General features: G+C 51.0%; 1 protein-coding gene across 1 annotated transcript; it reads right to left on the reverse strand.

Moving 5' to 3' along the window:
* Positions 1–11398: 11398 nt before the first annotated feature.
* Positions 11399–12958, reverse strand: LOC136488332 (uncharacterized). The gene is made up of 3 exons (XM_066485302.1): positions 12656–12958; positions 11950–12570; positions 11399–11863 (listed from the first exon to the last, which is right to left on the reverse strand). The coding sequence occupies exons 1-3, from the start codon at positions 12956–12958 to the stop codon at positions 11399–11401; spliced, it is 1389 nt and encodes a 462-aa protein (XP_066341399.1).
* Positions 12959–23232: the final 10274 nt, after the last annotated feature.

The raw sequence follows: 23232 nt of genomic DNA on the forward strand, positions 1-23232 counted from the left end.
GTGGATTTTTGGGTTGTTATAGTCCTACCCCCTTAACAGAATCTCGTCCCCAAGATTAAAGCATAATGTACCCTTCGAAGAGATAAGGATATTGTAGCCGGAGGTCTGACTCTTTCTCCCATGTTGCTTCTCTCTCAGTGTGATTGCTCCATTGGATCTTGCACATAGGAATAGTTTTGCTTTGGGTCTCTTTGGCATCTCTACCTAGAATTCGGATAGGATGTTCTTTATACTCAAGAGTGTTCTGAATGTCAAGTGTATCAGTCGGGATCACTTCATCGGGCACTCTCAAACACTTGCGTAGCTTGGATACATGAAACACGGGATGTACACCTACCAATTCCTCAAGTAGCTCAAGTTTGTAAGCGAGTTTTCCAATCCTCTTGCGGATCTTGTATGGCCCAACAAATCTAGGGGCGAGCTTTCCTTTCACATGGAATCTGACAGTTCCACATAGCGGGGATACCTTGAGATAGATGAAGTCTCCCACATTGAACTCAAGTTCTCTTCTTCTTTTGTCAGCATAGCTCTTGTATCAACTTTGGGCAATTCTCAAATTCTCCTTTACTTGAGCAACTCCTTCTTCAGCATCTTGAATCTTAGTAGAGTAAAAGAACGATCTTTCCCCCAGTTGAGACCACATCAAAGGTGTCTTACAAGGTCTGCCATACAGAGCTTCAAACGATGACATCTTGATACTGGCTTGGTAGCTATTGTTATAAGAGAACTCTGCATAGGGTAGGCATTTCTCCCAATCAGAGCCATAATTCAGTACACTAGCACGAAGCAGGTCTTCTAAGATCTGATTCACTCATTTAGTCTGTCCATCTATCTGTGGGTGATAAGCGGTACTGAAATCAAGTTTGGTTCTAATGGACTTGTGCAGGGCTTCCCAAAATTGGGACATAAACTGAGGACCACGATCAGATACAATACTAGAGGGAGCTCTATGCAGTCTGAGAATATGCTCAACATATAGATCTGCTAACTTTTCGGCATCGGTCTTGGTCTTAACTGGTACAAAGTGAGTAACCTTGGTCAAACGATCAACAATCACCCAAATAGAATCATTGCCTTTCTGTGAACGGGGCAATCCAACTATGAAATCCTTGGGTATGCTCTCCCATTTCCACTCGGGAATGTCAATAGGATTTAACAATCCTGTAGGCCTTTGATGTTCAGCCTTGACTCTATTACAGGTGTCACATCGTGCCACATGTCCCGCAATGTCTGTCTTCATGCTTTTCCACCAAAAGTGTTTCTTCAAGTCTTGATACATCTTTGAACCTCTAGGGTGAATACAATACTTAGAATCATGGGGTTCTGGCAGAATTTCCTCTCGTAGTGCTGGATCGGAAGGTACACAGATTCTATCCTTGAACTAGATGGTTCCTTGTTCATATTCATGGTGGTTAGTCTTGTAGCCTAGTTTCATCAGACCACGAAGATATTCGATCTCTTCACAATTTTTCTGAGCTTAACGAATGCGATCTATGAGATCATACTGTATGCGGAGCTCATTCAACAAGCCATGCGGTAGTATCTCAAGCTAGAAATCTTCAATCTCTTCCTTGAGCTCAGGTGGTATGGATTCAGTGATCAAAGTGTCACAGTAACTCTTGCGACTGAGAGCATCTGTGACTACATTAGCTTTTCCTAGATGATAGTGAATTTCTAGGTCATAGTCTTTAATCAACTCTAGCCAATGGCGTTGCCTCATATTCAAATCTTCTTGAGTGAAAAAGTACTTCAAGCTCTTGTGATCGGTGTAGATATCACACTTGTTGCCTATCAAGTAGTGCCTCCAGATCTTCAACGCATGCACAACTGCTGCTAACTCAAGATCATGAGTAGGGTAATGGTTCTCGTATTCTTTCAACTGTCGAGAAGCATAAGCTATCACCCTTCCATCTTGCATCAATACACAGCCAAGTCCTTGATGGAATGCATCACAATAGACCATGAAATCTTTGCTGATATCAGGCAATGCTAGCACATGAGTTGTGGTAAGCTTTTGTTTCATTTCCTAGAAGCTTTGCTCGCACTCGGGCGTCCATTCAAACTCCTTAGTCTTCTTCAGAAGGTTTGTCAATGGATGGGCAATCTTGGAAAAGTTCTCGATGAATCGGCGTTAATATCCAGCCAATCCCAAGAAACTTCTGACTTTAGTCACATTACGAGGTTGATCCCATTCTTTCACAGCTTCAATCTTAGCTGGGTCAACTGTAACACCTTCAGCTGATAGTACATGGCCTAGGAAGGCAACTTTCTGTAGCCAAAACTCACATTTGCTGAACTTTGTGTAGAGCTGATGTTGGGCTAATTTCTCAAGCACAGTTCTCAGATGATGTTCATGTTCTTTGGCAGTGGGTGAATAAACAAGGATGTCATCAATGAATACTACCACAGACTTATCTAGATCATCTATGAAAACCTTATTCATCATGTTCATAAAGTAGGCAAGAGCATTTGTGAGTCCAAAGGACACCACAGTGAACTCAAACTACCCATACCAAGTCACAAAAGCTATCTTCGGGATGTCACTCTCTCGAATCTTCATCTGATGATAGCCAGATGTGAGATCAATCTTGGAGAAATACTTGGCACCTCTAAGCTGGTCAAGCAGATCATCAATTCTTGGTAGAGGGTACTTGTTCTTGATGGTGACTATGTTCAAGTTCCAGTAATCAATGCACATTCTCATCGAGCCATCCTTCTTCTTAACAAATAAAACAGGGGATCCCCAGGGTGAAGCACTAGGTCTGATATACCCCTTTGAGATGAGCTCATCAAGCTGTTTCTTGAGCTCGGCTAGTTCATCAACTGACATGCGATAGGGTCTCTTGGCAATGGGTCCTGTTCCCAACAAAAAATCAATGATGAACTCTACATCACGGTCTGGTGGCATACCCAGTAATTCTTTAGGGAATACATCAGGATAGTCTCTGACCACAGGCACATCATGAACTATCTTCTCCTCTTTTTGTGATTCTGAACTGGCTTTAAGGGCACATAGGATAGAAGTGGACTTTTTGGACTGAGGTTCACACCTAATAACTTGGCCTGATGGGTGGGTCACTTGGACGTATCTAGGTGAATATGATATGATACCTCGGTGAATGGTTAGCCAATCCATACCTAAGATGACATCTAGGCTCGTGGAAGGTAATAGGGTTAGGTCGGCTTCAAAGATAAGACCCTCAATAGTAAGACTCACTCCCTTATAGATGTGGGTGCACTTTAGGTCTCCTAAAGGTGAGCTAGTGATGATAGGCTTTCCACGTGGGGTTACAGGCAGGTCATGCTCTCATGCGGACTTGGATGATATGTAAGAACAAGTTGCTCCAGAGTCAAATAGAACTAATGCAGTATTGCCATTAATTAAAAACATACCGTACACAACATTAGGGGCAGCCTGTGCTTCCTCGGTGTCTAGATGGTTGAGACATCCATGGGTAGCAGATCCCTTGAACTAAGACTTCTAAGCAGCTGAGTTCTGAGGGCACTCAGTGGCTTTGTGACCCAGTTGGCCACAAGCGAAGTAGGTGAAAGGCACACCGCCTGTAGGGGTTGGCGCGGGTGCCTTCTAGTTTCTAGTGCTTGGTGCAGAGCGGTTCTATGCTGGGCATTCATTCGCTGAGCAGGGATGGTTGGAACGGTCTTGAGTGTTACGGTCCTGAGCATAATAGTCCCAGGTGTAACGATCCTGAGCAGGGTGGGAGTATTTGGTGGTGTAGCCTCCACCATCCCTACTCGATCCAGGGTTGGCATCCCTATTGTGGCGAGAGCGTTCCCTAGATGGTGCATCTCTGTGGAACCTCTTGCGATCATGGCCACGGAAGGACTCCTCAGGCTTACGCTTCCTCTCCCTATACTCCCCTCTGGCTTTAGCATGGTCCTTCTTGATCTAGATGCAGCGATCCACCAGAGCACACAACATGCTACTCTCAATACCGCCAAACTTTAGCTTGATGTGTGGGTTAAGTCCCTTGCGGTAATAGTATAGCTTCTCCTTCTTAGAGTTCACAACATAGGAAGGTGCATAGCATAGAAGATTGGTGAAGCAAGTGGTGTACTCAGTCACCCTGTCCTTTCCCATCTTGATGTTGCAGAACTCCTCGGCTTTGGCCTCCATGATACCCTTGGGAATGTGATACTTAGTGAATGCTTTGGCGAACTCATCCCATGAGATGTTGGCAGGGTCCTCATGGGAATCACTGAAACTGTCCCACTAGGTGTGTGCTGCACCTGTGAGCTAGTGTGTGGTAGCTCCAACACACTCATCGTCGGTGAAGGTGGTGAGGTTGAGCTTCTTTTCCACCTCCATGAGCCAGTCATCAGCTACAAGCGGGTCAGGGTCAGTGCCATCATAGGTAGGTGGCCTCAGCTTCAAAAATCCCTCCAGCTTCGGTTTGCTCCATCTATAAGAGCTACAAGAAGCTGGGTCTATTACACCATCACCTCTGCCAGGTTCGGTGGTGGTGGTGGCGGAATGTTCTCCTCAGGCGGCGGGGTATTCTCCAGGTTGAAGGGTATCCCTCCATGTCCATGGCCATGGCCATGGTTGTTGCCACCACGCCCCCCATTTGGCTCGACTGGTTCGGGGGTGGGTGCATGTCCACGGTTCATTAGGAGAGCAGATCGGTAGTTCGGCATCTGCAACACGGATCATAGGAATTTTAGTGTTTGTGCCATAAGTGCTTATAATTTAGTATGATTACATGATTTTGATGTTTTAAAGAAAAACATTTATACTATCCAACACTCATTACAAAGAAGCAATAAGATCCATAAGATGTAATAAGATCCAAAACATTCATTACATGGGTTTTATTACATAGCATCATCTCCAGTTGCTACACTTGAAGACTCGCGAGAATCGTACTACGCAAAGTGTCTCATATTACATCTCATAAGGGGTACATCATGGGGTACAACTTATGGAAGCCACTGACATGACTCATGACCCTGCAGGGTCATCTACTCTAACTCGTACACCATAGCTAGGATACGACTGTTCTCGATCTCGATCTCCTCGTCAGACTTGTGAAGTCGGGACACGTACTTTAAGGCCTCGACGAGCTCCTCAGTAGGCTTGGCTCTAGGTACGGTAGGGCAGGCGTCTAGGTTGAGGCGAGTTAGGGCTAACTCAAACTCCTCTATCCTAGGCTTCGTCTTGCTGCAAATCTCCTTGGGTAGCTGATCCCACATACCCTTCATCTCCCTAAGGCACTTCTTGTTAGACTTCTGCCAAGCCTGCCAAGTCCTCTCACACTTGTCTTGTAGGTACTCGTTCTACCTGAGTGCCTTGATCAGGTGTCCCTAGTTGTGAATGGTTTTCTTCCTGAACTCCTCTAGCTCCTAAGTCATGGTCTTGTTCTTAGATTGGATTTTTAGCATATCAATCCCCTTGGACCTCTCTCTGTCTCCTCTGCGGTTGAACTCGACCTTCTTGTCATCCAACTCTCTCTACAACTCCAAGACCTTGCTATCGAGGTAGCAGTTCCTGTTGCCTAGGTCGGTGGCTTTGTCCTGTAAGTCAGCAACCTCGGCTCTGTGGACTTCTTCACGATGGTTGAGCTTGTCCTATAGCTTGGCAACTATCCCAAGCAGACTAGCTCACTCCTATGCTCTCTGCGAGTCTCGCTCTTGGTACTCCCATAGAAGGGCCTGGTCCTAATGTCTCCTCTGCTCAAGCTAGGTCACGTACCTGTCCTGCTCTAGTAGGTGGATAGCCGAGACACGAAGGCATCTGTCCTCCTCGGCAAAGATAACTTTGCCGGCTGCGAAACTCTACTCACTAGGGGTAAGGCTGAGGTCGAGGGCCTAGGGAAGTAGATGGAACTTTGTCGTCTTCAGGTGCTCATAGTGGTCCCTCATCACTCTGCGAAGTGCCTTGTGTGAGATAGCTTGTAGTCCCTCCTCAACTATGTCCTCTATGGTCAACTCAGTGAAAGCTAGGACAGAAGGTAAGGTAGTGCTAGCTGGGAACTCGACTGAGGTGACAACCGGTCCTTTGATTCCTCCTTCTTGAGCTGACTTCCCGGTGCAGGTGACCTTGACAAGGTCATTAGGGACTCCTAACGTGATGAGAACTCGGCAGAGGGTCTATGCAAAACCCCTGAGCTCACGTAGGTCGAAGGTAAGCTTAGTATGGTCCAGAGGTAGCGGTCCTCGAGGCGGCCATTCGACGTTCGTTGCCATCTGCAAGTTTTAAGGAAACAGGTGTTAGCAGGTCAATAAATAGATAAGCCTTGCATAAAAGTAAATGCAGGGTCGGTATATAACCAAAAGAAGGGCTATTCATATCCTATTCTATCATCCATTTCTGAGGGTTTCGTCCTAGGGTCAAGTATGGCTCTGATACCAACTGAAACGACCTGATTTCCGCGAAGGGAAATCCACAGAGTCAAAGTGTATTACGACCATTATAGATCATATTACCCAAATTCCAGTCGAATACCACATCCATACAATGATAATATCAGAGTACATAAAGTGTGGAATTACATAAATTATTACATTGCCGCATCGGCGGAATCAAAAGTAGCATTCATCTAGAACAGCTTGGAGATAAGATCGCCAAAACTCGAGCATAGGAACGAACCCCTCAACCATCAAACTCCTCAAAGCTATACTCCTTAACAGAACCTGTGTGCCAAAGTTTATCAGTACGATTTGTACTAGCCACTCCCACCCTATGAGCTATGCTTTGTGGAAATTGGATGCAAGTTGGATATAATCAAAAGGAACCTATAAGGCTAGGGTTTCCTATGTATTAGCATATCAAGTATATAATAGTATAGTCAAGTTTTAACACCATTCCCACACACATTCCACCCCATTTCCATCTAGAGCCAGGTTTTGATCCTGGGATCGATATACCACCATCTCCATATCATCACCATACCATCGCTTAGTTGATAGGCCAACTCCCTCTCGACACAGTCTCATGGCCCATAGCCCCTGGCTACGACTGACACTCTCTCACATGGGAAGAAGAGAAGGACTCATCTCGCTATCTAGTTTAAGCGAAACCCAGGAAAGGTCCATAGCCGATAAGTCGGCATATGTATCGATCGATCAACCATACACTCTGTAGAGGTTTTACATAACCACATGATCTGCCTTCTTCACTGACTGTCATCAAATGGGCTGATTTTGGCTGCTTGCTAGCCTAGGATAAAGCCACTCTACCATTCAGCCCTGGTACACCCCAAGTCTAGTCTGGGGTGGCTAAAACTGTGAGTCATGAGCCAGGTCCACAAGGTCTCCATGATTATTTGTTGCCAATTTGGTTAGGGTTTGATTTATTTAGTTTCATGTACAAGTGTGCACCTTGATTAAGGGTGGAGCTTAGGGCTGGTTGGTGGGGCCCACATACTTAGGTGGTACTTAGGTGATTAATTTATTGCATAATAAATTAATTATAAGTGGTCTCTTTTATTTGCACAACAAAAGATCAATAAAAGGTAACTCACTTGTTTAGAATTAAAATGCATGCAAGAATGTATGTGTTAGGCATTTTAAACACACACATATACAACAAGTGACATGCTATGCTTATGAGTTTGTTTAGTTGGATTACGACTAATGCAACACTTAGGGTTAGCTCCTACAAATGTCTCTCATCATCACATGGGGTTTTGAAGAAAAAATTTTGTAGTTGGAATTTTTGGTGTGTGGATTTTTGGGTTGTTACAGGAGGCGTACTGCAAGTTGGTACGTCGCCTAGAAGACAAGTTCGACGGTCTCGAACTCAACCACATTGTGCGAAAATTCAACGAGGCCGCGGATGAACTGGCAAAAATGGCGTCGGCACGGGCCCTGGTCCCCCCGAACGTCTTTGCCGGATACCTCCGCAAGCCTTCCATCAACTATGCCTCGGCGGTGGAAGAGGGTCCACCGGTCGAGCCCATTATAGGGCTCGAGGCCCCCTCTGTCACCGAGGCCCCCGCAGCCAAGCTCGAGGCCATGGAAGTTAGTGTGGAGCCTCTCGAGGCCAACCAGGGCACGGACTGGCGAGTCCTGTTCCTTGATTGCCTCGTTCGAGGAGAGCTCCCTACAGACAGGACCAAAGCCTGATGGCTTGCGCGATGAGCCAAAACCTACGTCCTCAGCAATGGCGAGTTGTACAGGTGAAGCCCATCTGGCGTCCTCCAACGATGCATCACCACCGAGGTAGGCTAAGCCCTACTTTGGGACTTACACGCGGGAGCCTGCGGGCACCATGCAGCGCCTCGGACGCTCGTCGGAAATGCCTTCCGCCAAGGGTTCTACTGGCCAATGGCGGTTGCTGACGCCACCAAGTTGGTATGCTCCTGCGAGGGATGCTAGTACTATGCGTGGTAGACGCACCTCCCGGCCCAAGCCCTCTAAACCATCCCCATTACATGGCCATTCGCCGTGTGGGGGCTCAACATGGTTGGGCCTCTGTAGAAGGCCCCTGAGGGCTATACCCATTTGCTGGTAGCGATCGATAAGTTCTCCAAGTGGATCGAGGCTTGTCCGATTAATCGAATCAAATCTGAGCAAGCAGTGCTGTTCTTCACTGATATCATCCATAGGTTCGGGGTTCCAAACACCATCATCACTGATAATGGGACATAATTCACCGGCCACAAGTTCCTGATGTTCTACGATGACCACCACATCCATGTGGCCTAGTCGGTCGTAGGACACCCTAGGACAAACGACCAAGTAGAATGTGCCAACGGCATGATCCTACAAGGCCTCAAGCCAAGAATATACAACCGGTTGAAGAAATTTGGCAAGAAATGGCATGCCAAACTCCCGTTGGTCATCTGGAGCCTAAGGAACACTCCGAGCCAAGCCACGGGGTTCACACCGTTCTTCCTGGTCTATGGAGCCAAGGCCATCCTCCCCACTGACTTGGAGTACGGTTCCCCGAGGCTACAGGCCTACAACGAGCAAAGCAACCGCACTGCCTGCGAGGACGCCCTCGACCAACTGGAGGAAGCCCGAGATGTTGCGCTGCTACACTCGGCCAAGTACCAGCAAGCCCTACGACGCTACCAAGCCCGGCGCATTCAAAGCCGAGACCTAAAGGTGGGTGACCTGGTGCTGAGACTGAGGTAGAGCAATAAGGGCTGCCACAAGCTGACCCTGCCATGGGAAGGGCCGTACATCGTCGCCCAAGTGCTAAAGCCCGGGACCTATAAGCTAGCCAACGAGAAGGGTGAAATCTTCACCAATGCTTGGAACATAGAATAGCTACGTCGCTTCTACCCTTAAATTTCCAAGCATTGTATACATTGTTTCTTGAAATACAATAAAGAAACGTTCTTTAGTTGTTCTAATTTTTTGAGAAACCCCTCGAAGGGGGATCGACGTTACAGTAACACTATAAGGGAGACTCGGCTCTGCCTCTACAGAGGTGCCCACTGCGGGGCTCGAACAAGACTTGGCTCTGCCTCCATAGAACCGAGCCTCCCTCGGGGCTAGAAGGGAGGACCCCCCTAAGTCCCAGTCACCGTTTTTAGTTGTTTTTCGAAAAAAAAATTCTACGCCAAACTCTCTAGTGTGATCTAACAAATCGATTGTAAAAAACCTAAGGACCAAAAGTCTGTCCCAGGGCCAAAAGGCCGGCCGAGCCGAGAGACGGCATACGCCTCCAGGCTACGGCAACTCCCTCACCACCTTTTGCCCGAGGGGCAGCTTAGGTTCCAAGGAAGTTTTTTGCAAGTGATATGTTCAGAGACGAGACAAAGGGCAAAGGCTCGGAAATACAATAAAAATGATTAAAAAGTGTATACGCATAAGTACTTTAGAAAAAGGCATCGACGGCCACAAGTGTTACGGTACAATAATAATCCTAATATATTTACATGGCCCCTTTGGCCCAGGTCAGAACTCAGGGTCGCCAGCGTCGGCGGTCGGCGTAGGAGGAACCACCTCCTCTTCAAACAGCTTGGCCAGCACCATGCCAGGGGCCTCAGCCACCTCCACCAGCTTCATGACCTCCTCATCGGCCTCCTCATCATCCTTAGCCAAGATGTAACCGTCGCTAATGGCCTCGAGTTCGATGCCGGCGCAGTGCAAGGAGACGATGGCCAGGGCACGCTTGACGCCCGTATGCAGTGCCCCTCGGAGCCGCTCGTGGACTCGGCCGCTCAACACGATCAAGCGGCTCCCGAGGGAGCTGCTCGATTTGACCCCCTGACCTCTAGGGCCTCACAGGCAGTATGGGCGGCGCTCTATAGCGCATTGTGCTCCCCGATCTCAGCCTCGAGCACCACCTGCACTTCAACGGAGGCCTCAGCTGCCCGAGAGACCTCCTTCTCCAACCCTGCACCAAGATAAGCAGGATAGGGTTAAGCACAAAAGGAAATAAGCCAAACAGGGGCAAAGGCCTATGGGACTCACCCTCGGCTTTCTCTTTCCAACTTTGGACCTCGACCCAAGAGGTCTCGACCACCCTAGAAGCCTCCTTCTCTAGCTCTGCATCACATCAGGGAGTTAGGGGTCGAATGCATGAAAAACAAATAAAACAAGAGGCACGGCTCAACAGGACTCACCCTCGGCCTTTTCCTTCCAAGCTAAGGCCTCGACTCGGGAGGCCTCGGCCACTTTGAGGGCCTCCATTAGGACACCTTTCATCAGCAGGTGCGTGCCCTACTCCGTCCCCAGCTGCCCAGTGATGGCCTTGGTAGAGGCCGTTGCTTCTTTAGCCCAGGACCTGAAGGTGTCCCGCTCACCGACCACCCGGATCAACTCCTCTTCCAGCTCCTTGATCCACGCCACCAAAGGGGCGGCCTGCTCCCAAGCCGTGGCCACCTCGGCCTTCATATCAGCACAGCGAAGGCAGAGGTCCTCCACCTCCGTGCTTCACGTCGATAGAAGCTCATTAGCATTGGCGAGCAGGTCCTTCTGCTGCCGGAGCTAGTCCTAGATGACCCTCTCGCGCCGGAGGAACATCGACTTTCTAAGGGACCGGGCCTCGAGCTCCTGGGTAGGCAGAACGGGGGTCAAGTACTGCAAGAAAACTCGGAAAAAGACGACACAGCACCGTTGAAGAAAGTGCGCACCTGGGCAACCCCGGGCAGATCGTCAGCCATGATGGACAGCGCTATCCATAGCGACCGCTCCACCAGCTGGCGAAATTGCTCAAAGGAGCCCCAGCGCCCCCCTCAGCCATGTCCTCAAGGGCGAATAGAGGCTCCCCCTCAGGGTCATTCGGCTCTGCCACAAGACACGCGGGTGATCCCACCCGCGGGGCTCGGGTTGTACCCGCACAAGGGCCGAGCTTCGCTCGCCAGAAGTCGGAGCTGGCCGCCTTGGCATCCACGACCTCCTTCCCCTAGGAAGTATCATCGGAGGAGATCGAATGGACCTCCACTTCCCGGGTGCTCTCCTACGACGGCGGTAGGTCTTGGACCTAGGGCGGTCCTGAAGCTTGCCCCGCCTCCATCTCCGCTTCCTGGGCCGCCGACTCTACCGCGCCCACGCTGGCCTCCCCCACCTTGGCCTCGGTGGTCTCGGGAGCTCCGGCCTCCGCCACCTTGGCCTTGGTGGTCCTAGACGCCCTGGTCTCCATTGCCTCGGCCTCAGAGGTCCTAGGGGCCTCGGCCTCACCCTCAGTGGCCTCAGCGACTAAGGGCACCTTGGCTTCATCTGACTCGTGGGCCTCGGCCATGCAGGACATAGGTGCCTCCTCCCCCACTTGCTTCGTGGCCGCCTTGGTAACCTCTCCTTGGGCGACCGGCTCCTTCGGGTCGGCCCTCGCCGACGCCGCGCCACGCTGTATGGCGGCTTGCACCTCCACCACCCATTGGGCAGTGGAGTTGGTGCTCAGCTTGAGCGCCTTACGTGGTGCCAGGGCGGGTGCTTCCACCAGATGCTTCTGGCTAAAGGCAAAGCACTTACAAGGTCAGCATACAACCAAGGGATGAGCGGGAGATGCTGCAACTCCACTGACAAAACACTTACCTCGAACGGGGACACAACCGCTTCTGCACTGCGTCCCTCGTCCTCTGCAATGGCGGCGGTGGTGGCACGGCCCCCGTGTCCGTCGGTGCCGGCCGGCCCTCGCCGGATTCTGGCGCCCCCTCGACCCTCTGCGGATGTGGTTGCATCGTCCCTGCCGCCGCCTGCTCCACCTTCACCATCGAGCCCACCAGGCTGATGGCGTGCTTCCCTAACGCTCATGCCTTGGGCGTGTCGGCCTCGGCCCCGGGGGCAGGCTATCGCTGGCCCTGAGGCGTCCTCTCCTCCTCCTCCTGGAAACGCCGGGCTGCTCACCGATGCCCCGAGCGCCGTCCCCCTAATGTTAGGGAGATGATCCAGGGTACCCCACCCTACCTCGCTCTCATCGTCATCGCTCGAGGAATCCGACAACGATGGTGACGGAGACAGCTCCACCGGGAGACCATCGTGCCTCTGCTGCCAGTGACGTTTCTCTAGCTTGTCGTGCTCAAGGTTCTTCCTCTTGCGCCTTGCTTCCTCAACATCCTTCCACTCCTTGTATGCCTCGGCATGCGCCCTGTTCACCGCCCGCCGCTCTGTGTCCTCGGGAATGGGCGGCGGGGAGGCTCGCACATCCCACATCCCCTGCAGGAACAGCGAACGCAAATAAGGGAACAGGAAAATGCAAGGAGCAAGGAGGCCTCGGGGGCAGCGACGGCGCGTGACTCACTAGAGAGATGTACCCCCACAATGGGCGCATCGGGAACGTGGTCAGACCACTGCTCCTCAGCCACCCCTCCATCATCTCTCTCACCCGACGTAGAATCTCCTCGTCAAAGAGGGCGACGGCAGACAGTCGGATGCCATCAATTGGCTCATCCGGTGTCATCTCGAACAGGCGCTGCCGCCGAGCCATCAGTGGTAGCACCCTCAGATGGTGGAAGGCTACCACGACCACAGTTGTTGTAAGGCCATGGCTGCGTAGCCTCTCTAGCGCCCCTAGAAGTGGCCGCAGCTTGGGTTGATCAGCCATCGGGACGTCGTACCTCCACCACTCCGGCTGGCTCTCCACGACCCACCTGGTATAGGGGGAAGCCCGCCATCGACGTTGCGGAGGTAGAACCAGCTGTTGTACCAATGATGATTGGACGACGCGAGCTGGGCCAGGATGTAGAGGGGCTGTCAGTCTTGGCACACTTGGAGAGTGCAGCCGCCGGCCCTCATCACCTTCTGCGTGCCCGTCATTCCTGCGCGGCTTGGTGGTGAGCCCCACCCAAAAGAGGTGGAGCCACAACTCCTAGTGGGGGGCAATGCCCAGGTACCCCTCACAGACGGCGACGAAGATGGCCGCCTATGCGATGGAGTTGGGGTTGAAGTTGTGGAGCTCCACGCCGTAGTAGTACGGGAGCGCCCGCATGAACCGGTCCGCCGGTAGGCCGAGACCGCGCTCGTGGAAGGCCACGAAGCTCACGATGTAGCCATTGTGTGGCCTCGGCTCTGGCTCGGCCCCCAGAGCAATCCACTCCAGTCTGTTGGGGTTGGTAACCAGGCGGAGGAGGCTATCGTCGACAAGCGACTGTAGCGTCACCGTGGACACATCTAACGGACCCCTGGGATCCACTTGAACGATGATAGCACCGCCGGCCATGGATGCGGTGGAGAATGCAGCTACAGCGGTAAGGCGTGCTCTCGCTATCTCTCTCTCTCTCGCGCGCACCTTTCCTCTGTTCTTAGCAACCGCTTGAGGGCAGAAAGGGCGAATGAAGGCAAGGTAAGGAGGGGAGGGGCAAGGCTTGTCATGTATTTATGAGGGAAGGGGGTGAAATGGATGAGCGACAAAACCAAGGAAGTTTCCCTTAGATCTAGCGTAGTTAATTCGGATCCAATTAAACCGCCCACGCGTCCACCTTTTCCTTATTAACCGCGCATGCACAGTAACGTCCCATCCGCAGACATCATGTCGCATCCGACCGCAGCGATGGCAGGCGCCATTCTGTCTCCCCAAGAAACCGCCTCAAAAGGCGCACCCACCATTGTCAGCCGATGGGAGGGGAATATCTCCCACCCGATTCCTTTCAGACTAAGGAACTAGGCACCGAGCCCATTACGGTCCAGGGGTTCGAAGGCTAGGCCCCCGAGGGTCTCGACAACCGCCCCAGGACAACAGAGTTAGGGATGACTATGGGCGAGCCCGTACATGGCCGAGGCCTGAGCAAGCGATTGCTCGAGATGCCCTAAGTCGTGTCCGAGACCAGCAGGGAGGTCTCTGAATGGGATCCCACCATAGGGAGGCACCGAGCCCCCAGGGCCAATTGAACGGCCCTAGGACCCACTAGAGAAGCCCTCTAGTACTTTTGGAGTGCGTCTCTAGACCACCAGCCAACCCCTATCAAATGGGGCATGGGCCTCTACTCGGACTTACCCGATAACAGCTCACCAGAGGTGTCACTGCTCGCGCCCACCGAGGGTAGCCTAGCATACTCCACCCCTCCTTCCGAACAAAAAGGATGCATGAGGGCTGCACAAAAAAGACAGGGAAATTCCTTATCACCCTCTTGCTCTGCGTAGAGGCTCAAGGGCTCTTCCTACATACATGTCGAGGCCCAGCAACCCGAACTCATAGGGGCTCGGCAAAATGCGATAAAGGGCAATGAGCCTGTTATGGTCCAGAGTTCGAAGGCTAGGCCCCCGAGGGTCTCGATAGCCACCCTAGGACAAACAGAGTTAGGGATGATTATGGGCGAGCTCGTACATGGCCGAGGCCCAAGCAAGCAATTGCTTGGGATGCCCTAAGTCGTGTCCGAGACCGACAGGGATGTCTCTGAATGGGATCCCACCGCAGGGAGGCACCGAGCCCCTGGGGCCAATCGAACAGCCCTAGGACCCACTAGAGAAGCCCTCTGGTACTTTTGGAGTGCGTCTCTAGACCACCAGCCGACCCCTATCGAATGGGGCACGGGCCTCCACTTGGACTTACCCGATAACAGCTCATCGGAGGTGTCACTGCTTGCGCCCACCGAGGGTAGCCTGGCATACTCCACCCCTCCTTCCAAACGAAAAGGATGCATGAGGGCCACACAAAAAAATACAGGGAAACTCCTAATCGCCCTCTTGCTCCGCGCAGAGGCTCGGGGGCTCTTCCTGCAACCAAGCCAAGACCCAGCGATCCGAACTCGCACTTAGGGGTTCGGCAAACATGATAAAACCCCTCACTCAACACGAGAAAAGCCCCTAGAGGAATAAATCCACTCCTCCAGGGCCTCAGGGGCTACACCCGGTGGGTGCGCTCGCGCGCACCCACTGAGGCCTCGAGTACGAAATACCATCTCGCCAGAAGCTACCGTGAGCCAAGTCTCATCAAAACCTCAGGAAGAGCGCTCACACTCTCCCCGAGGCTCAGGGGCTACTGTCTAGTACCATAAAAAGGGGTCCCCTAAGCAAGAACCGAAAAAATCGCTTAGACCCTATAAAAATCGAAGCCAAGAGACAACTACCGGCAAACACCCACCTTATCCGAGGCTCAGCTGGACCGCTCGGCCCACCTTGAACAGTATCCCGACTCACCCAAAGCAGGCTCGGCCCAAAATGAAACCGTAAGGCCTCGGACGAGGTATCGATTCTCCGCCTCACTCGAGGCCCCACCCGTAAGGCCTCGGATGAGGTACCGATTCTACGCCTCGCTCGAGGCCCCGCCCGTAAGGCCTCGGATGAGGTACCGATTCTCCGCCTCGCTCGAGGTCCCACACATAAGGCCTCGGATGAGGTACCGATTCTCCGCCTCGCTCGAGGCCCCGCCCGTAAGGCCTCGGATGAGATACCGATTCTCCGCCTCGCCCGAGGCCCTGCGCATAAGGCCTCGGTCGAGGTACCGATTCTTCGCCTCGTTCGAGGCCCCGCCTGTAAGGCCTCGGATGAGGTACCGATTCTTCGACTCGCTCGAGGCTGGCTTGGCAGCTACCCCATCACTGCTGCCTCGACTAGGACATCACGTCCAACTAGCACGACCAACCACTCCCGTGACGTCAGCCGAACGACGGCTCGATACAGCGGAGTGGCCGACGAGATGGGAGTCACATCGATGCCATGCCATCCAGGACAGGAAGGGGCAGGGGTTACCGGCTGCTATGCTCGGCACTGTGCCCATGACTGACACCCATGCGGCACTGTGCTACCTAACCCCACCTGCTCTAAGGACAGCACGGCATGGAGAGTCATGTCCAGGTCCCTATAGCCTCGGAATCAGTGTACAAGACCAACTGCTCCCTCCAAAGCCTCGGCTACCCGCTACCACACACCTATAGCCTTGGGACTCGTGCCCGCCAAGCCCCCCGTAGTGGTTCAGCCTCTGCACCGACTGGGCCTCGGCTCTCTACGCTGTCGACATACAGCGACCGGCACGTCGTCCACAGTATGTGCCATGCCATGCGTCAAGCCATCATAGGAGCTCCCACATCACACATGATTGGGCGTGACCGGCGCGTCGCTCTAGTGCATCGAGGACAGGACCGCTCCATCAACCATGCCGCCATAGTGACGAGCTGCAGGGCTCGGACACACCACCTCCGCTCACAAAATGCCACGTAGCGAACACATGTATCGCCCCTATCCCCCCTTCAACTATAAAAGGGAGTGACTGGGGCAATTTCTAGACATGCACAGACAGAAAGAGATGCACGGAGACATCGCTCAGACAGACACACACGGACGAGCACAACGCACAACACTTTGTAACTCACACTCCTCCGCATTACAAGAGAACAACATCTCAGGCAACCCACGCTGCCCCACGTAGAGACTTGGGACTAGCTCCCTCTCTCACCCAGCTTGTAAACCCCTACTACAAGCACCTTGGTGCAAGGAATACAAGATCGCTCTCTCAGACTGGACATAGGGCACCTATTGCCTAAACCAGTATAAATCTTGTCTCCCTTTGCATCACCATTCGGGATTAGGGGCACGCAGTACACTTTCACTAGTTGGTTGAGGGCCCGCTGGTCCAAAACACCGACAACACCTTTTATGGAAATTGATGACAAATAGGGAGAGATTGTACAAAGATATGAAAGCTTTGAGATTGAGATTGTACAAGGAGGGGAGATAAGATATAAAAGCTCAAAGAAGTAGAGGTTGGACATGGACATGGACAAAGAGGGAGCAACATTGAAGAAAAGAGATGGATCAAAATTCTTGGACAAGAGAAGCACACAAGTAGGGGGAGCAAGCTCATGAACTTTGATTGATTGCATTTGATATGTGCATATTCATGTGCTTGCTTGCATTGCATAAGCTTTCAAATTCAATATGCATGCTTGTGTGGTGTATGCTAGTTGTAGAACTTGAATGATGATTTGATAACTAGCATGCATAGGATAATAGCTAGACACTTAGTATGCTTTTCAAGTAATGCTAGTACCTTGCTTTTAATATTGATCTCACAAGGTATCTAGTGCTTTTTATTTCCAAGTGTTATCTAGCTAACCATGGTGCTAAGGATGAACTTAAAGGTGCAACTCCGATTGGTACACACTTCAAAGGTTTATTCTATACACCTTAGCATCATTTAGTAGTAATTACTCTCCCATAATTTTAATCTATGCATATGTGCGAGCTTCAAATCAAACACTCTAGCACATATGTAGGGGGAGCTAATACTACCATCTTGGGTTTGTGGTACTTGTCCAAAATCATTTTCACATGGTAAAATTGCTTGGGCAAGCAACATGAATCCAAAAGAGCTTAATTTACATATCTTTGTAGAGTTGTCATCAATTACCAAAAAGGGGGAGATTGAAAGGTCCTTGTGTGGTTTTGGTAATTGAGTGACAACCTAGGTGGACTAATTGTGTTTATGTGAGATACACAGGTGATTAGTCCACAGGTACATGTGTGTGAGCAACATATGCCATGAAGGTGAAAATGGCTTGGAGATGTTGCAAAGTTCACACATATGATGATGAAGGAGCTCATTGCAGATGAGACATGACATTGAGTCATGTGATCAAGGTGGAGAAGATCAAGACAAAACTTGGCTTGATGGACCGGTTGCAAGCGTGAAGGGCAAGTCAGAGGCTTTGGAGCGATGGACCACGTGGCGGTGAAGCTTGAGCAAGACTTGGCGCCGATGGACGAAGGCAACGGTGAAAAGCAAGTGAAGTCAAGATCGATGAACCAATATGATCACATGATGATATGAAGTGGATCGTATCATTGTTGATCGTGTTGGTGCATGTGTTGCATCGACATTGGAGGAGATGGAATGGAATGCACAAGGCAAAGGTATAACCTAGGGCATTTCATTTCACCGGTCATAGGTGTGTAGAGAAGTTTGTGACCGAGTTTAGGATAGATGGCCGTACTATCAAGAGGGGCAAACTTGTTTGCATATCAGTCATCTAGTGCCACTCGAGTGATCTAACTTTGCATCATCGCTAGGATTGAGTGGCGTGGCAAGTTGAGTGGCTAATCCTTTGAAAAATGATTGTAAAAATGCTAACACACATACACATAGCGGTGTATACTTGGTGGTGTTGGCACATTTCCAAAGGAGATGAAGTTGGAGTTGATGTGGATCAACTCGGCGATGGAACGAAGGTGAGAAGGGTTCGAAACTCCACCGGCGGAGTGTCCACCCGTAGAGTGCGGACAGTCCGACGGTGCCACCAGCGCCCTATACCGAAAAGATATGGTCTCACAGAGTGGACCGGACGCTGGTCACGTGGTGATCGGACATTGGGGTCCTGCGTCCAGTCAGTGGCGGCAGAGAGCGTGCAGGCGTCGATCTTCGACCGAATGTTGGCGCTGGAAGAGACCAGACTCTGGCAAGGTGTGTCTGGTCAGGCTGACGTATGGTGACGTAGGCGACACAGAAAAGTTGAAGAAGGACCAGATGCTGATGCTGCGTCTGATCGTGACCGACCGGACGTGTCCGGTCGTGACTGGTACCTTACTGGAAACGACCGGACGCTGGGGTTGCTGCATCTGGTCAGTTTGTGCAACTGCGTCCGATCATCACTTGACCATTGAGATCAAGTGACTGAGGTTGAATGGAGGCGACACGTGGTGAGCATCCGTTGACCGAACGCTGAGGTTCTACGTCCGGTCGATACGACCGGAGCATCCGGTCGTCCCGAGTTTTGCCCAGTGAAGGGGTAACGGCTAGTTTAGCCCATGGGGCTATAAATAGAAGGTGGCCTCGACCATGGCTGGGGTTGAGCACCTCGGGGGACTTTGTGTCCATGCTTGTGAGTGCTTAGGAGCCCTTCATCTCACATATGCTTGATAGTGATCATCCGATTGTGTGAGAGAGCGATTCTAGTGCGATTGCATCATGAGGTTGCATCGAGTGGCACTAGGTGATCGAGTTGCAAGACGGTGGTACTTGTTACTCTTGGAGGCTGCCACCTCCTAGATGGCTTGGTTGTGGTCTCTGTTGAAGCCCGCAAGAAGCTTGTGCGGTGCTCCAGAGAAGAGCTTTGTGAGGGGCATTGTGCTCGCCCCACGGGAGCCGCGAAGAGCAACTCTAGTTGAGCATGTCATTGAGCTACCCTCACTTTCGGGGTAGGTTCTTATGGTGCCCAACGTGCAGGCTTGGCGGGTGATGCCAATTAGTCGTTGAACCACCAAGTGAGCGGTCGACACAATGGGGACTAGCGTGTTGGCAAACATGTGAACCTCGGGAGAAAAATCACCGTGTCAACCTTGTTCTTCCCGTTGGTTTGCGTCCTCGTTACACAAGCTTGTAATTACTTTTGCATATATTGTGCTTGTGTAGTTGCTCTTATAATTAGTTAGCTTGTGTACCTTACTAGTTACCTTCTTGTTTGTGTAGCATAGAAGTAGCTCCTTTGTGTGGCTAATTTGGTTTGTGTGACCTTATTAGTCACTTTGCTTTGTTTGTGTAGCTAAGTAATTGCGCTCTCTAATTTGGCATTGGTTGCCTTGTTATTGAGCATTGTTAGTGAGCATTAGGTGGCTTTGTGCTTTTGCCTACTAGCATGTGTAGGAGCTCCCTTATTGCTTAAAGTACTAGTGGCATAGGTTTGTGTGACCTTGCTTCTAGAATTGGTTAGGTGAGCTCTAGCTAGCCCGTCACCTTTGTTGGTTAATTAGTATCTTTGGAAGGTGCTAGAGAACATAGATAGAGGGGTGTAGTCTTGGCTAGACCGATAGTTTTAATTCCGCACTTGTTTCGGTTAGCCGACGCAATTAATTTTAGAAAGGACTATTCACCCCCCCTCTAGTCCGCCATCTCGACCTTACAATGTTCCACCCCGTTGTTCCAAATCATCAACTTCGAAACTGTGGCCCGTGCCCATCACGCGCCCCGCATGCTGGAACCGAGCCCCCGCGCCCATCTCGTGTCCGCACGACAGAACTGTGACCCACGCCCACATGGCGAAACCGTGACCCGCGTCCATCTGCCCGCCTGTGGATGTGCGCTGCGGAGGTGTCTGCAGGCCTTAGGCACCGGCACGTGAACCACAGCAGTGCCTCAGCAGCAGTAGTAGGCGGACGACCGCCTGCAACACACCAGATCTAGTTCTAAAATATGCAGATAAAACGTTTACAACATAAGTTTGAAACAGATGAAACACTTAAAACAAGTGCTTGAAAACATGCGTGTGTAGCCGCTGCAATATGTGCAAGACCAAGATCCACTTTTGAAACATCCAGATGAAATATTTGAAACAAACGTCTGAAACACATGAAACAAGTGAAATATAGGCTTGCAACATGCGTATATTGCGATTGCAACATATGCAACATCCATGATTGGCTTTTCTAACATTCAGATAAAACCCTTAAACCATAAGTCTAAAACACTGAAATACTTGAAACACGACATCAATTGCGACCATGGCCTACCTGGTGGGGGACTGCGGTAGCCAGCAAGCTCGAGACCAGGGCAACATCGAGAACAAACAGCCTAGCGTGCACAGGCCCCCCCTTTCCACCATTGTGTCTTCGGCCGGCCACAGGAGACAAAGTCCAGACCAGCGCCGACCTCCTCCTGGTGGTGTTGAGGTGGTGGTGGCGTGGTGCCCACCATGGCTGCGACGCCCAAGGTGCATGGGGGCGCACCAGATAGGAGCGAGCCGTGGGATGGTGGTGCGGCCGGTGCTAAAATGCGGCGCAACAGGGGAAGGGTGTGACATGCGCGGGGGACAGGAACGCAGTTGGGGAAGGGTTGTGCACAGGGCGGAGTGCTGCAGGGATGCGCGGTGATGCCCGACAGCCATATGCAAGTACGAGTGAGGAAGAAGCATGATTGTTGCGCCTATCCGCTGTGTAGGCCCAGAAATACAGCGTCCGATGGGGTTGGACACCCGTGGCCAAGCATTTGCGTTCTGGTAAAGCTAAAGCTACTTTTCATTCGAGTGTCTCATCTGTGGTAGGAGTATGACAATCTTGACGTTCTTTATCAATGTGGCTTGTAGGTTTAAGGTGAAACACATGACACTAAGAGCGTGCGTTGGGCTTTGCTCACTGTTGTGGACACGGTTGTGAGTCACGGAGGCAAGGTTCGCAATAGAAATAAGAACTAAAAGTTAACGAATTTTATGAGCTACATGCAGGGAAAGAGGATGGAAACCTCCGCTTGGTCGGCCGCTCTGGGCGAAGGCTCCGAGACTGCGGTGAAGGCATCCAAACGCGGCCGAAGGCGAAGGCTCTTGAGGCGTAAGCAGAGGCCATGGTCCTGGCGATGATGCGAAGGTCCTAGCGAAGGCACCCTGGGCGGAGGCTCCGGGGACCAAAGGAGCACCCGCGGGGTGGTGGTGCTAGGCCGTGGGCCACTGACGGGCTCACGGTAATGGCCCAACAAGCAGAGGCGGTTGAAGAAGAAGATACTCAAACTGTTCTGGGCAACTTGTATTAGCATAGGAATATTTCGGAAATGTAGTAATGGTAAAGTTGTAATATGGAGCGATAGCAAACAGCGCCCTATAAATGGGGGAGCTAAATCCTGTAAAGGGGGGAGGGGGTGAGAGCATTTATGAAACCCTAACCGAGCCTGGTGCACCTTTCACTCTTCTCACCTTCGCCGAGAGCACTCGACCGGGCGAAGGCTCCATTGCGTTCCGGCGACGGATGGAGTCGGAGGAGATGTGCCAACGGCCGTGGCACACCCACAACGCAACAAAGCCAACAACCGACGCCGAAGGAGAATGCGTAGCCCAAAGGCAAGGGGGTAGGCGATCGTGAGTGGCTTAGCAAGCCGCGCGGCGCGGGACCTTTGGGCCTATGGAAGTTATGTTGTTGGGCCAATTGTGGGGAGGGTCCCGTATGACCCTCCGATTTTTAGTCTTTTTCTTTTCAGCTAATATACTAATAATAATACCACACGGCTTAGTTGAGGTGGGGCTCACGGGCTTATAATTCCTCACCGTCACGGACGTAGCACCACGAGGCAGTCGTGGTAAGCCATCATCCTTGAAATATTCTTGCAATGGTTTAGGTCACTCCTCTTGGCGTTGACTTGCAAAATAGAGCACGCTACATGATATCCACTTTAAAGCTTTTTATTATTTTTGTTTGTTTTGTATTTGTATAAATGTCTTAGTACAAAGATGTTGTTATTGTTTATATTTGTACGTATATCACAAAGAAATTGTTTATTTCAAAGTTAAAGGTATCACAAAGAAATTGTTTATTTCAAAGTTAAAGGTGGAGTTTTTCGGTACAAATTTATATCCGCGATTCTAGCTCCCGGACGTCCGGCGCACGAGTGCATCCGGATGCCGGTCCCTTCTCAAAGCCCGCCCGCCACCCGCGCAGAATAGAACGGACCCCCCTGCGTAACGGAACCCGCCCTGTCCTCCGCTCCCCACCGTGCCCTAGTCCCCAGTTCCCCAACGCACCCCAGTTCCCCACCGCGCCCCTGTCCCAAAAGATCATGAAACACTTCAATTGCAACATTACAAACATATGGAAAACTATGTAGTGCAACATCGGGATATAAAATACTACAACATTGCAAAAAATATGCAGTGCAACATTGAAAAACATGCACTGCAACATCAAACAAATATACTGCAACAACAAAAAATATGTACCGCAACATCGAAAAAATATATACTGCAACATTGAAAAACATGTACTGCAACATCGAAAATTATGTGATGCAACATCGAAAATTATGTACAGCAACATCTCAAGCAGTAGTACTGCAACATCGCAAAAACATCTGTTGCAATGACCCAAAAATCACATTGCAACATTCAAAAATCATCTGTTGCAACGACCCAAAAATCTCATTGCAACATTTGAAAATCATCTGCTGCAACGACCCAAAAATCTCATTGCAAC

Source organism: Miscanthus floridulus, chromosome 10, assembly GCF_019320115.1.
Source record: "Miscanthus floridulus cultivar M001 chromosome 10, ASM1932011v1, whole genome shotgun sequence".
NCBI lineage: Eukaryota > Viridiplantae > Streptophyta > Magnoliopsida > Poales > Poaceae > Miscanthus > Miscanthus floridulus.

Excerpts from the sequence above, each read along its gene's own strand:
- LOC136488332 (XM_066485302.1), bottom strand. The coding sequence starts at position 12,958 with ATGGCTGATCAACCCAAGCTGCGGCCACTTCTAGGGGCGCTAGAGAGG. Across the intron at positions 12,571-12,655 it reads TGTGGGGGTACATCTCTCTA|GGGATGTGGGATGTGCGAGC; the intron begins GTGAGTCACGCG and ends CTGTTCCTGCAG. Across the intron at positions 11,864-11,949 it reads CGGTTGTGTCCCCGTTCGAG|AAGCATCTGGTGGAAGCACC; the intron begins GTAAGTGTTTTG and ends GCCTTTAGCCAG.